Source organism: Mytilus trossulus, chromosome 2, assembly GCF_036588685.1.
Source record: "Mytilus trossulus isolate FHL-02 chromosome 2, PNRI_Mtr1.1.1.hap1, whole genome shotgun sequence".
In the NCBI taxonomy this organism is placed as follows: domain Eukaryota; kingdom Metazoa; phylum Mollusca; class Bivalvia; order Mytilida; family Mytilidae; genus Mytilus; species Mytilus trossulus.
This window is the reverse complement of record NC_086374.1, coordinates 35,011,434-35,027,452: the sequence shown is the minus strand read 5'-3', so window position 1 is coordinate 35,027,452 and position 16,019 is coordinate 35,011,434. Positions and strand designations below refer to the sequence as shown.

General features: G+C 31.9%; 1 protein-coding gene across 1 annotated transcript; it reads left to right on the top strand.

Moving 5' to 3' along the window:
• The first annotated feature begins 882 nt into the window (after nt 1–882).
• Nucleotides 883–15,422, top strand: LOC134707077 (uncharacterized). The gene is made up of 10 exons (XM_063566568.1): nt 883–984; nt 1,788–1,994; nt 2,854–2,996; nt 5,958–6,090; nt 7,583–7,723; nt 8,112–8,327; nt 9,024–9,167; nt 9,924–10,124; nt 10,936–11,014; nt 14,736–15,422. The coding sequence occupies exons 1-10, from the start codon at nt 951–953 to the stop codon at nt 15,358–15,360; spliced, it is 1,923 nt and encodes a 640-aa protein (XP_063422638.1). The 5' UTR covers nt 883–950; the 3' UTR covers nt 15,361–15,422.
• The last annotated feature ends 597 nt before the right edge of the window (nt 15,423–16,019 follow it).

The following is a 16,019-nucleotide window of genomic DNA, read 5'->3' as shown; positions in this document are numbered from 1 at the left end:
TGTTACGACATGTTGCAACTATAAACAATTTAGTAAAAATATGTTGTCGATATATTTTAGTTTTTGAAAATAAGACGAAATCAAAATTCATAATATGACCTTGACCTTTGACCTTGACCTAGTTTAGCTTCGGTCGAAATTAAAATCCTAATCCTGAAGTTGCAACGAGCAATTTGGTAAAATAAATTTTTCGAAATCTTTTACGGTTGCGAAGGAGTAGTGGTCACAAGAAAAACAGTGTTTGGGGAGATAACTCTTACAACGTAAAGTATTTGGTTATGCAGTTGTCAGTTTTTAAAGCGTTTAAACTATACGATATCAATTTCCAAAAATCTAAACAACATCTTATGAAACAATTCTCCACAAGAAAAAAATTAGGCGGCAGAAAAAAAAATAATCAGAACAAAATCAATAGGTCTTTCCACAGAAAGTTGGCAAGACCTAAATATTTCTCATTTCATAACATCACAGATAGAATAAAACACATTTTTTTTAAAGACCGGTTAAAAACTTGAACTTGTCGAAGGTTGTATTCTGTCAAAAATATTGAGATTAATGGTATCTCATGCTTTTTTTCTCTTCCACAATTTCTATAGATAGATTCAACGCGATTTGCGCTTGAAAGGTTGCATAGACTTTTTGTCAATTGATATCTTTCGCCCTCTTTGATAAAGATTTTTATGCCAATAATTTTTGGTTCCAAAGATTCTATCTCGTTAGCGTTCAGTCGTTTCTCCATATTTAAGCATATATCTAAAAATCGAGAATTACACACGCTGGAATAGTAAGGTGCAGTAATATTTGATCTTTTTGTTGAACAATGCCACTTTAATATAAGTACAACATCCTCCAATTAGTTAATATTTTTGATGTTATATTTCCGTTCTCCTTTCAATGTGAAATTCATTTATTTGATATATAATTTATTTCACTTACGTTCTTACTTAAGAATGTTTGCTTGGATTTTATTCTTTATAACTTTTCGTGAGTATTTGCTTATTTTCTTTGAATATACATGTATCTCACTTTAAGTGGCACTTTCATATGTTTTCTATACTGTTATTTTTTTCTAATTGAACATAAAAATGACAATGAATAATTCATACTACACATGTATTGATGAAAATTTGCATTTTAACATGATATAAAAGAGGGACGAAAAATACCAGAGGGACAGTCAAACTCATAAATCGAAAAAAAACTGACAACACCATGGCGAAAAATAAAAAAGACAAACTGACGAACAATTATAGTACACATGACACAATATAGAAAACTAAAGAATAAGTAACACGAACCCCACCAAAAACTTGGTGTGATCTCAGGTGCTCCGGAAGGGTAAGCAGATCCTGTTCCACATGTGTCACTCGTCGTGTTAAAGACTTTCTAAACAGATCTAAACGTTATGAGGTCATAAAGTTATAGTGATGCTTTAGAGTAGTATTGCTCTTCTATGAGGCTTGTGTGGCTTTAGGATATTTACAATTGCTTAGTTATCTGTAGGCACTTGTCCGACAAACCCTTCTATTTATTACATTTTAGTAAGTTCAATTCGAATACCTTTCTGACAAATTTTAAACATGCATTTCCCCTCCAAAATATATATTTTTCGAATGCAAGTATTGCAAAATAAAGTGAATGGACCTAATGTCTCGTAATTTAGAGGCAATAAACATTATTTATGCAATTTACTTCAGTTATGAAAATCTAACATCGGTGATCCTTAAAAGACACGAAAGATGTGGGTGTGTGTATGTTCATATAATGCTCTGTTTCCCTTTTTTAAGATTATACAACTAGTATTTACCAAGTTGTGAAGGAAGGTAAATCCTGGGAGGATAGCCAAAGGTATTGTTACCTGAACAATGGTCATCTTGCTCATGTATATAGCATGAATCTTATACCTTCCAGTTGGAAAAGTAGCAATGGACTATGGGTAGGAGGCTTGCTGAATGACAAAGGATTTAATTGGATTACCAAAACTAAAGGAAAAGGTATGAACTAGATGCATTTGAGTATTCATAACATTAAGTCGAAATATCCAATGGTGCACATGTGCATGCTGAATTAATATGTTTCAGTTTTCATGACCAAAGAATATCTTGGGATAAATTGCACTGTGTCAAAAAAAAAATCACTCTAATCCAAACTATTTTTTTTCTAAAACTAAATTTCTAAATCGACAACATATAGTTGTTACGTGTTTTTCAAAAAACAATCAGCATTTTGGGAACTAAATGTGCTCCTCTTCTTGTCGACTTGTTCATTTATTCATGAGAGGCTTACTCCATATAGAAGTGTCTATGGAAGAAAATTGTTGTTACATTCCATCAGCACCTGCAAATACAATATATATCTCCAAATTGACACCATATTATCAGTTCGTTTCCTACTTATGAGTATGACTATCCCTTTGGTATCTTTCGTCTCTGTGTGTGTGTTACATTGTAATGTTGTGTCGTTGTTCTCCTCTTATATTTAATGCGTTTCCCTCGGTTTTAGTTTGTTATCCCACTTTTGTTTTTTGTCCATAGATTTACGAGTTTTGAACAGCGGTATACTACTGTTGCCTTTATTTAACAATATTTATCCACATTGCATCCGTCCAAACATAAACATACAAATGGATGCATAGGTATACGTGAATGAGACAGAAAATCAACATTACGATATATCACAACATATCATTATATCATGGACAATAAATAAAAAATCTGAATCTATCGGGCATACCCCAACCGATTAAATGTTTGATACACACTTAGCGTTGAGTATTTTTTAGATGATGCTCAAAAATATATCCAAACTAAGAGATAATTATGTTTATGTTATTTTACAAATATCTTTATATAGACGCAGAAATCCCTTTAGCACCGCTGATATTTCATAGGAGATGTTACAGACCATCGTTTATACTGGGAGGTCATGCTATTCAGAATTTGTCAGCAGAAAAGTGTTTCAAGCAATGCAAGTGGAAGGGTGTAATTGGACTTAAAGTGAGTTTTACTTAAGTCAACTTTAAAAGTGGACGAATATGAAATTTTCTATTCACATCCTTTACTGTGTAATTACTTAGCCAAATATTTCATTTTGAACGTTTGTTCCACCCAAAGCTTATCACATATATTAAGTACCATAACACAAACATCAGAGATGGCTTCTTATTTATAAATTGAACACCTCTCTCTCTATCAATAATTTTCTATTATAGCTTACTATTATTTTCAAAAGAGGAAACGATTTGTACATATTAATAACGCCTATGTCTTTCTTATTGCTGTGTTTATTTGTTGTGAGTATCAGTAACGACTAGATATTTCTCTGTTATGTTTGCTTAAAGCAACTCCAAGAACCGCTAGGTGGAGAAACTTATGAAGGAGCAGTTTCGTTAGGTTTTTATAGATCAAATATGTTCTCTCTTTCTCACTTCCGATATAATTTCATTTGAACTAACTTTATGCTTCAGTGCAGTGTCGGACAATATTTTCTGAGGTATCTATCATTCAATTTGTCTCTTAGTCAAACTGGTCAAGGAATTTCAGACACAGAATAAAAAAATGAAAAATGAAATATAGACGAGATTGTCTTTTATATACGCAGTTTATTATCGATTACAAATGAAAACTAATATTTTAAGCTTTCCTCGAAATCCTAAAAATTCGGGATAAAAACCTAGTTAGTATGTTTTAAAGTAAATTTTATCAAGAACAAAAATGCGATTCATTTGATTATTGTGAACATATACAGGCAGACCACGTGAAACTGCAACAGCGTATCAAAAAGATACCTACTAACCAACAGCGATATAGTGAACAATATAACAATAATATCCATCACCATCTCATCTGCATATTCTACAAAGAAATTGTCTTTAAGATTGACCAAAATTCAGTCATAAGCGATTATATAAGTTCAAGAATCTATGACAAAGGATATACAATTATCAATCCCCCCCCCAAAAAAAAAACAACAACCATAGCAGCAATACACCAACTTCACCATATTGGATATACATATCCAACTCATTCGATATTAAAGAGCTTGCAGCTGCTACCTGACTATATACAATGTCACCAGAGTCTGAACAGAAAGTTGACGAACCAGGGTTATGCCAATGAAGTATCTTCCTTTTTCTTTAAACCAAAGTTAATAAAAAAATACTAAGTCATAGTGATAAATATTTCACATCAAGAGTCTGAATAGAAAGTTGACGAACCAGGGCTATGTCAATGAAGTATTTTCCTTCATAAAAAAATACTAAGTCATAGTGATAAATATTCCATATCAACCTCAAAAATATTACATGATGGCCTTGAAGTAGATATTTTTATGACCTGATGTTATCATTTGAATGGCGTGTTATAGTGTCCTTTTTATATAACTTGGAATATTTTAAACCTTTACTGGTTAATCTATTTTTGGTAATATCCTTTTGGCGTGGCACAGAATCTATATATCCTGCCAATGTGTTATTGGGCTATGGTAATTTTTGTATAACTGTCTTTCATTTTGATTATGTGATCGCCTACAGAATGTCTACATGTTGCTGAGGCTTTAGTTTTAAATGTAATGTTTTGTACAGTGTTGTTATATTTTTGTTGTTTTTCTTTTCTGCCAGGATATCGTCGGTTGTTTTCATCTATGACTTTGGATATTTTCCTTTGGATCGTTTTAAACTTTTTGCTTTGCGAACAAATTTGGATATTTTTTCAGATTTATTTTGCATAGTGGTGAAACCATGCCATTTTGTAGTATCATTCTGCAAAGACGATTCCTTTTTTTATAATCGGTCCGTTTTCAGAAAATATCTTGGAAAGGATAGGGTTCTCAGTTTTGTAATAATCAGCAGATATCACCAGTCAGTACTAACATTCAAATGCTTCTTAAAGCAGATTAAATAACGAAGTATATTGCCATTAAAGGGACCTGTTCAAGTTGCAAATCATTAGTATCGCCACCTGTTAATACGAGACTTTTGATATTAAGTTGCAGTTTTAAATTAGTGTTCATCATGTTAATATAAGGACATATTAGTGTGTCCGTGGGTTCATCAGATCAGCTTGCAATCTTGATGTTTTAATCTACATCCGCTCATAAACAGCTAAACAAAAATACAGGTCAAATCACTAAGTGTCACTTTTTTATGAAGTGTATTTTTTTCATCAACTTCCTTAGTTGAGATCTATCAAAATGTTCAAGGTCCCCTGCAGAGTACAACATCAAAAATTTATATAAAACTAAATCAGAAAAGCATTACACACATGACATAATATACAGTAAAAAGAATAGACCACTTTCGAGTTCATCCGTCACCGGCAGAAACTCGTCAATTATACACGCCTTTATGACGTCATTTACCAGATAGAGGGGCTCGCCTGTATCCCTGCACTATTTACGTTCATCAAGCGTGTTAGTGATCGTCTTTGTGCAGGATAAACTAGAAATAATGGTTGCTCTGTAGGTACTTACTGACATTTACCTAATGACAGCAGTGTTGATTGTCAATTTTGAGAATTCAATTTGCCGAATAATTCGTACAATATAGAATTATAGTTTTCCAACCACTCGCTCAACATTGGAAGGAAGTGACGACGCCCCTAAACGCACAAATGACGATGATAAAGGCGCGTATAATTGACGAGTTTTTTCCGGTGACGGATGAACTCGAAAGTGGTCTATTACTTTACCATCAACGATATTCACAAAAGGAAAAAATAGAGTGGTTGTCATATTCCGAACTACGTTCTTCGATGTTTACTATTATTCCCTTTAAACGCAATATCTTTACCATCGAATACTTGTTTCGGCTGTTTTGATATCATTTATGGCTAATAATGTTAAAATTCTATGTTTGGTCTGTAATAAAATTATATTCTATTAGTATATATCTATATATAGGTTAGTTTAACTATGTTTTTTGTTTAATAGTTGATAAGCATTTCAATTGTTTCCGACAGAGTTTTTATTGTTTATGTGAAGAAAACTTGCGAAATTTTAGTCGTACCATAGACGACCATTGTGATGTAATGTGTGATGGGAATCCATCCGAACTCTGTGGAGGACCGAAAGGAGTATCCATGTACAATCTCAGTATGTATTTTAGTCAAGATGCCAATACCATAAAGATTTAAAACTAATTCGAAGCTAGTTTTTTTTAAGATGTGAGTTCTATCTATTACCTAACGTTCTGTATCACGTTGGTAGGTTTCTTTGCGTTTGAACGATAGAGCTTGCAATTTTATCTCATTTTCTGCATATGCTAAGTAATGTTCAAGTCTAATCCTTTAAGTTAAAACAAATTCAATGTATAAAAATTTATAATATTTAAAAGTGCAATGCTACTAATGCTCTAACATTTGAACATCAAAGACAATTACAATGTAATCTTCATAGCGTTTCGAGAATCGTTCGTCTTTCTTGTTCACGTTAAAGGGGGCACCTAACACTACAGGGAGATAACTCTGTAAAATCTGCTGAACGTCTTAATTACGTTGTGTTGTTCAGGGATAATTAAGCCTCTCAATGATCAAAATCAGTGTTTGTCAATCTGCTATATAACCAGTGCAATTTTTCTGATAAAAAGGCTGGTTCAAATTTTTAAAAATTCTTATATTTTTGTCAAAGGGTCAAAGTAAATACTTTGTCAAAATTTTATGAATATTAAACGAGCCAAATTTATTTTAGTGAAGGTGTTAGGTACCCCCTTAAGAGATGCTAATTAAATTTGCCATCATGTAGATATTTTTCCTTTTTTTAAAGGAGCACTATCTACGTGATATATAAAAAATTTAATATATATATTGTTTTGCTCAATCATTAATGAAAAAATGGAAATAGTGAAATAAAAATTCACTTTTAGCATCAAGTACGGTTTATATGTCAAAATAAGCTAAACATTATTGATTATGAATTATCCACTTTCAAGTGAATAATTCGACCTCATTGAATTCGTATTCATGTGAAATTTAATTTAACCCCATACCTTGAGATGTATAACACTCGGATTGTATTTGTAAAGTTATTTAAAGGAAAAGAATGTCAACTGTAGGGGATCGATTCAGTCAATCAAATAATTTACTCTTTCTTATACAGGTAAACATGGTGATAATCATTTATTTTTCAATTTTTTTTATGTTATGAAATTAAAAAAGAAATAGAAAAATCCAACAGCACGAGTTTGTTTACTCTATTTATATCTATATTTATGTTACATAGCTTATATGGTAATCGATTGACGTTGGAGGTCAACTCGATAGTTAATTAGATGGCATCTAGACTAAAATACACACGAAATGAAGCTTCGTATTTTTATGCCTGTGTCCTGTTAATTGTTTATGTTAGACTTTTTGGAGTTTAGATAAATGTTTCACATTGAAATAAATCAAATATGAGAATTTGATTTAAATTGGTGAACATGAATTCAACAGCTAGTGCCCCTTTAAATATTAAATCTTTATTCCAGTTTTAAAAAAAATATCATTCTGTAACCCAAGAGTGAAGAAATTAGACAAATGATTTGGTGAGATCTTATCATACTATCCTTATTTGTTTTGATAGAATATGGTTTCTTTTGATTTTACAGACAACAAGGCTGTGTTATGGGGGGCCAATGAGCCTAATGACAAATTCGAATGTGTTTACATTAGGAAACAACACGGTCAGAATGATTTACTATGGCTGACTTCCTCCTGCAACATGAGAATGAGATATATCTGCCATTTTGGTAGGTATATTCATTTAGGTGTTTCCGTGACGACAAACATTTTCTATGAATGGATCAAATATATACTGTTTATAAAAGAGTTTGAGAAATACCGTAACGAGCTGTTACCAACAACGAATATTTTCACCATAGATTTAAGTTAAGTGTGAGAAGTATTGAAATCGTGATTTTTATATCTTTAAATATTTATGTTTTTCAAAGGTATTCAACTTCGTGCATTGGGTTTGACACTTTTTTTTAATTCCAATGTCACTGTTAAAAGAGTCTTTTGTAGAGGCATACACAATTTCCTTATGTTACCTTTGATGAGGTTATTTACAATCAACTACGTTACACAACGTTGAGATGATGTTAGACAAGTAGTCACTAATGTTAAATATTTTAACAGAGGACCACGAAGCATGTGGTGTAAAGAAACACTGTCTAAGATCGTCCATTCAACCTGATACATGGCAAGCGTCAATGGAAGGTTGTCGTCTACTTAATGGTACAACTGCTATAGTTGACGTAACTATGATGTATGATAACAAGGATATAAGTCTGCTTCCACCAGGAGAATATTGGATTGGATTAAAACGTTCTCGTAGATGGGAATGGATCAATGGTAATATTAATAAATTTGAAGTTACGATATTTAAATAATCTTCAGCTGTTATGTATAATAATTTTGCATAATCAAATTATCAACTGTACAAATCTTGAAGAACAGATAAATAAGTCAGATCTCTTGTCACATGTTCCCTTAAACGGAATAACTTTGGAATAGTCTTTACATACTATCAATTAGACACATGTAATGACATTATAATTAAATTATATAAGTAAACATAAATGTGCAGAAGAAAATTTTCCGGTAATATCATGATTGAGATGACATGTGCTTAACATATTTGTCACACATGGTCTTGTTTATCTTTCCATGTAAAAGTAAGGAGATGTGCAATAATGGTAAACGAGACAACTATCCACCATAGTCCAATTTACACGGACACAATGAGTTTCCAGTTCCTTTGGTCATTGTCGTTTTCGAAATTCGTATTAGGTATCTTCATTAATTCTTTAAATTCCACCATAACTAATACAATATTCAAAATACCATACAGTCAATACATTTTAAATTTATAAAATACTTGCACGCTTACTTATAGTAAGTGCAATACTAGCCCATTACTAATCAAGTATTCACAAGATATCCCTAGCTCAAATACCAGGCAGAAAGGTGGTACATCGCTTTTTGAGAAATGAAAAAAAATGCAAGTAACCTGCAAAAAGTTAAAATATCTAATAATCTTTTTTCTAGGATTACCAATATCTTCCAGTTTATTCCGTCATCGTAAAACATTTGCTGACAATGATAAGTGTGTCGCTTTGTCTAATGTGGATAGTTCACTTGGTCTTGTGCCTTCTTCTTGCTCACAGAAAAGACCTTTTATATGTCAGTATGGTAAGCAAATTATCGTTATTTATTTGTAGAAATATATTTTGTTATATTTTGCATGCGAACACCATATATAAATTGCACTATCAACCCCACATTTCCGAAAGCAAATGTAAAAACAAAACAAATTTTACAATCATTTATATCATTGAACTTGGCCTAAGCAGAACAGTGCACATAGCGCCAAATTTTGATAAAAATATATTCTTTGATTCATGCTAATACTGAACCAAAGGCTACTAACAATAGTTGGACGGTACATTTGTACCTTTGGAAACTCAAAATTCCATCACCAGATGTTCTGTTCACGTGGTTGTACTGAACATATGCTTTAGTTTATTTTCTTTACGAACTTTTCCTACTAGACTCTAGATAATACAGCCTGATAAAACAATAGTCTATTACAACAGTTCCCGTTTAAAAAGTAAACCAAAGATTATCCCGTCATCAGTAAATGACAGAACCTCAATCAAACTAAATAAAACCATAACATAACTATAGTTCACAAGTAGAATAACATTGGAGAGTCATTTTTCGCATAGACTTCTCTGTTAGCTTCATAAAATATTTTCGAAAAGAATTCTTGATCCGAAATTGGGGTTAGATAAAAAAAAATTAAACTAAAAAAACACATGAATAGTTCCATCGCTACAAGCGTTTCGTCACTATACATATAGAGGGTTGCATGTTCTAAATATTTTGATATCAATGCAAACAAGTTGTCATATTTAAACAACAATTTTACATATTATCAATTTTCAGACATTAGGGATAGTGAAGCACACAAATTCCAACATTCGGACTCAATACAAAGTTACGAAGATACAACAAGGAGGTCACAAAATATGACACCATATATGGACTCGGAAATACTGATTAGAAAAAGCCGAAACGCCTCAAACTCGAGTGATCAAAATACTTTAGAGAACACGGAGGATTATCAGACATTCTTGTATAAGTCAGGTACATATGATCTTTGACTTTTTGTGTATCATGAGATATATAATACAAAATAACGTAATATTCGACATACACAAGTTGATAATGAATAACGTGTTTATGTTTGCTATGTTTTATATCCCAAACTCTTTAGACGAAAAAACATGCGATGCGTTATCATATCGAGGGAAAATCGCTCAATTTCAGAGTACATGCAATTATTTTTTTGTTTTCACTGTTGTTGAAGAAAATGCAATTCCCTTTATTTTCACTCCGGCTTGAGTACACATCATTCCATTTGTATCATAGTAAATGCAACCAATTTTAATTTAAAGCCTTTTGAGTGAATATGTTACTTTAAAGATGAAAATTCAGTTCCTTTTGACTGCCCGTTTTTCTGTTTCTACCTGAGCTTATAATATAACTACTTTTATAATACTTCACTAATGTTGGAATTTTAGATCATCAATGCTCTTCAACTTTGTACTTGTTTGGCTTGATAAATATTTTGATATGAGCGTCACAGATGAGTCTTAAGTAGACTAAACGCGCGTCTGGTATACTAAATTATAATCCTGGTATCTTTGATAACAATGTTCTATGTGAGTAGAATTTACGTTTGACAACTATCAACTGGACACAGAATCACAACAATGAAAGTTCGAAAAACATCCAGAGATCTAGAAGATTTAAACAAAAATCCGCGCTACATCGTTCAGAGTCAAGGCTTTATTAAAAAATAATTGCAATTGCCGCATAGAACAATCTTGATACCAGTACATAAATTGTAGAATTGAAAAACTATCTTAAAATGCTTTTTCTTTTATATTTACAGTAATGTATCTTGCAATAGGGGTAGCAGCAGGCATGGGATTTGTATTTTCACTTTGTATAATAATATACGTTGGCAAAAGGTACGTCTTATAATGTTATATCTATTTGGCTTTCTTAACATTTTTATGTTCGACCGTCACTGATGAGTCTTTTGTAGACCAAACGTGCATCTGGCGGAATACAAAATGTTAATCCTGGTATCTATGATGAGTTGTTATACTAATATGTGTAAGGCATTACCATTATAGATTGATATTCAAAAGATGTATTCCCGATTCTTTAACATGGTCAAAATCAGTAAACTGTTTGAACCGACTACAATTAACCAAATAAAAATTTACCTATATTCACGGATAATTTATATCTTTTAAATACCTTTTTAAGACATTGCAATACAAATTGTAGATTGTTCATATTTCAACATTTTGCATCGTTGAACATAATCAACATTATGAATTGATTAGCATTTGAAAGATAGTGAACACCATTATTTTTTTAAGTGAATTATTTTTTTGAATCGTAACGAAATGTTGCTGAACCTAAGTTTTAAACTTCATTACGCATAAATGACCCTCAACGGTGTAGGTTGTCTTTTTAACGCCTATTGGCTTGGATTTCCAAACTCACAGATCGTACCTGGTAATGGTTATTTCAGAAGCAAGTTCTGCTCTCAAGGAATTCATATCATCAGTTTTTTCTTTTTTTACTTTCAACACATTTTTAGTTTCAGATAGGAATGTCCTATTTTAATAAGCTCACCCGAACAAACAAAGAAAAATAAGATAATGATACTTTGAATCTACCAATATCCAGAAAAATGTAATTTAAAGACATCTTTATGCCTTAGTTGCGTTGGTCACACAATTAGAAATACACTAAAACATTGTTTGAACCGATCAAGTACACAGCTTTTTGATAGGCCTTTTAAAAGTAGATTGTAAAGATTTGGTAAGCATTTTACATTTTTACAAAGTTGTTTGCCCATCAGAAATACAGAACTATACACATTAAAACTATTAATCTTTTTTGTTTCTGGAAATAAAATAAAGAACCATGTATGGTAAGATCCATTTTGAAATTATTATATCACAGTTCTCACTACTATTTTTGCAATTTTCTGACGTCAACGTGTTTGATTGCTCATTTGATTTCCATAAGTTCGGATCATGATAATGAAAAAAAATGCAAACACATCTCACACAGTCGTCAAATAAGCAGATGTTTATATATCCGACAAACGATTGTGCTAAATATTTTTTTCTTCTACAGATAGAAAGTTGTATTATTAGTTTTTTATAACGAAACCTTGCAACGGCATTTAGAATAATAAATTGTGAAATGTCAGAATATTGACCATTAATATGAAAACAGTTTGGTAAGTTAATTGTATACATCAAATTCATGCAGTTTAAAAAAAAGTACGATAATCCGTATCAATTGATGAATGTTTTCAATAAAAACTGAGCTGATCAGTAATTGATTATGCTTTAAATGAAAAAATCAGGAAAGGAACAGACCTTTCCATTTCTAGACCTTCGTTTTTTTCTCATCTTTCAATAAATTTCAAGATCTATACAAGCTAAAACTGTTTAAGAGGCATTTTTGATTAAACATCTTTTTATGTATGTGCACTTCTTTTTACATTTGTTTATCTTATCTACCTCTCCTTGCCGACCGACCTCTTCTCCTTTTTATATGAGTCTTAGTTTCTGCAGACTCTAGTCAAAAACAAGAAGACCAAGGAAGCCAGATCATTCAATTTAGCAATCAAATATACATTGACGATGTTTCTTTTCTTATTTGGTCCCGTTCAGCCACCTTAGCAGCAGTTATAACATACCAATTTTTTTGTCCATGGATTTATGAGTTTTGAACAGCGGTATACTACTGTTGCCTTTATTTACCTTCATATTGGAGATACATTTCGTAACGCATTTGGTTGTTCCGACTCAGGCTTTATTAAACATAACCATTGGCTGAGCAGATAGTTGTTGCGCCAGGTTAATGTCAAAGAACCTCACGTTCTTTTTCTAAAAAAAAAAAAAAGCAAACGGAAGATACCAAAACATTGTTGATAAATATTCCATATCAACGTCACAAAAATATATGACAGTATTGAAATAGATTCTAGGTTCTTACATTGTTAGTTGTCTTAATTACGTGCTATATATCTTTGTTCATTTTAACCTTTACTCTTTAGTACAATTTTGGTAGTATACTTAGCGTGGCTCGGTGTTTATACATCCCGTTATGTGTTATTATGCCATTGTCATTTTTGTATGTTTGTCTTTCATGTACGTTAATTTGTCTATAAATTGTGTAAAAGCCATTTTTTTTATCTTTGTTGACGTCTTAGCTGTTTGTTTTATAGTGATGAAGAATATTAACCTTGACTACTATTCCCAATTTTTTGACATAATTAACTATTGTGTCTGTTTGTTTTGCTCACGTATTATTGACAATATAATAGAACTTAATGCGATAATAATAAAAGAGTATAATAGATGTTTCTGTACCTTCTAAACCAAGTTTAAACAAGTCACTATTTCTTCAACTTTCCACTTGTTTGTCTTTATAACTTATTTGATATGAGCGTCTTATGTAAACGAAACGCGTATTTAATTATAATCCTGGTACCTTTGATAACTACTATACCATTCAAGAATATGACAGAGATTCGTTTGATCTTTTGATTTTCATACTTGATAAATGACTTTCCGTTTTGAATTTTTCTTGGGTTTAGTATTTTATTTTACATACTTTTTTCACAAGCGAATATAGCGAACAACGGTGGCGCCGTTGAAACAACTTATTATAAGCGCTTGTTGTTTGTTTCTGAATCATATTTAATACAACACGAATGATTATATTACTAGTATAAGACCATAACAAACTGCATACACTAAGTAATTGAAGATGCAAAAAATACACGAAAATCCAAGAAAATATACAACTTTTTAAAATATTGCAATGAAAAATGGATTATACGAAGGTTACCTTGATAATTCAGATATCGCAAAATTCACGCATAACATGGTTCTGTCTTTGTGTGTAAATAGTGTGTGCCACATAAACCTGTCCATGGCTAATGTTTTATTGATTTAAAATGATTCGCATAGTTGAATTGTTAAAGTATTGTCATTCAAATTTCTTTTATACTTTCAAAATTAAATAAAGACGAGACATATTTCTGTGTCAACAATTTTTTGTTTTCATCACTGCAATTTGAAGCCTCTTTATCTAATTTTATATCAATACGATTTCGAATAAAGTCATTTTTCTCGTCTTGTCTCTGATTTTGTTTTTGGTGAAATTGCAAATTGCAATTCATAGATAATGCAGTTTCAGAATAAACCGAAATTGCATTATGTTACAACGTTCGAAGACTGAAAAAAATTGCGATACCCCCAAAAATATATAAAAGGAAATCAAAAATAATCTTGACAAATAAAAAGTTTTTAAAGAAAGTCAGCGAAAAGATTTTTTATTTAGCAGCATCCTGAAACCGAAGATTAGCTAAGCTTATTCAGAATGATAAGCATTCCATTGTCTACTGCGCTGTATCACTTTCATACAACCCAAACTTTTATGTTTAAGGTCAGATACATGTATGACCAGCAATTCAAATTACATAAAAGTCATGTATAAGTCTAGTGACAGGAATGATGTATCATTGCTCAGTCTTACATATACAATAATTTGATAAACTATCATTAATTACTTCATAGAATAGTTTTAGACTACTTCATAGTTTTACATTTTCGCTTAAAATAAAAAGAGTTTTTTTTTATTCTTCCGCAGATGCAGGTCGAGAACAACCGAATTCAAGACGGTGCGATATCCAAAAGGAATGGAAAATCCTATTTTGCGATATGCAAATGACACAAATGGTAATCACGCACCACCCTCAGAACCAGAGGTCCTTTATGAAATCCCATGTGATGCTCAAGAATCACCATTTCGAACAACACAAAGAATTTTACAACAGAACTATGTAATAAGTAGGGATGGCTTTCCTACTAATTCCTGGAGACGAAAGAACAATGGAAGCCAACAGCGTCAACGACAACCGGAAGTGAGGAATATTCATCCGTATTCCGAAAGATCATATGGAGATACAAGTTATATTATTCATAATGTTCGTGCACAATGCCACCCGTCTGCAAAACCCCAAGGTCAACCAATTGACATAACTTATACTGGAAGTCTAGATACAAGGCTACGAAAGCCATCGCACAATCAGCAAAATAGTGATGTCAGACTTTCGGACACATATAGTTTGCCTGACCAAGGTCGAAAACTCAGTGAACCCATTTTGCATGTTGATACAAGTGACTTATACGCATGCGTTGAGAAAGCACTGCAAGACTCAGAAGATGACTACTATGATAACACTGATCAAAACATTCGAGTTACTGTATGTTAATATGTGTTATGAATTCAACTTGTAACATATTGTAAAAAAATTATAAAAATATGTAAACCAAATTACTCTAAGGCTGCGTATTATATACAAATGTTGTATGCCTCATTCTCTTTTTGTATCAAACACGTGCACAGTAAATATATTCATTGGAAGCCGTTGAAATAACAGTAAAGGACGGATCGGATACATCATTAAAAAGAGAGAAAATGTAAAGGGGTAAAATTATTCCAATAAACAACACCATGTCAAAAATAAAGCCAACAATGTGATTTCGAATTGGACATCATCGAAAAAACATTATCAGTAATTGTTTACTTACCATGATCAACACGACAGATGCCACTTGCGGAGTTTGGACTATTTGTTCTTTCAAAGTACCTGATATCACCGCTGGATTTATGAATGGGTTTTAGTTACTCAGATTAGAGAGTTTTATGTTGTGTTTTGTAGAGTGTTGTTTATACATATATATATGTAGGACTCTAAAGTGCGACGGGGACGCTAAAGTACGAAGGTCACGCTAAAGTGCGATGCTTCCATACTCTAAAGTCCGATGGTCAGCAAAATATATAGACGTTAGAAACGTAGTTTGATAATGACGTTAACAGTCGTTTATACAAACCAAAAATTAACATGCCGGAAGATAGATTAGGAATATT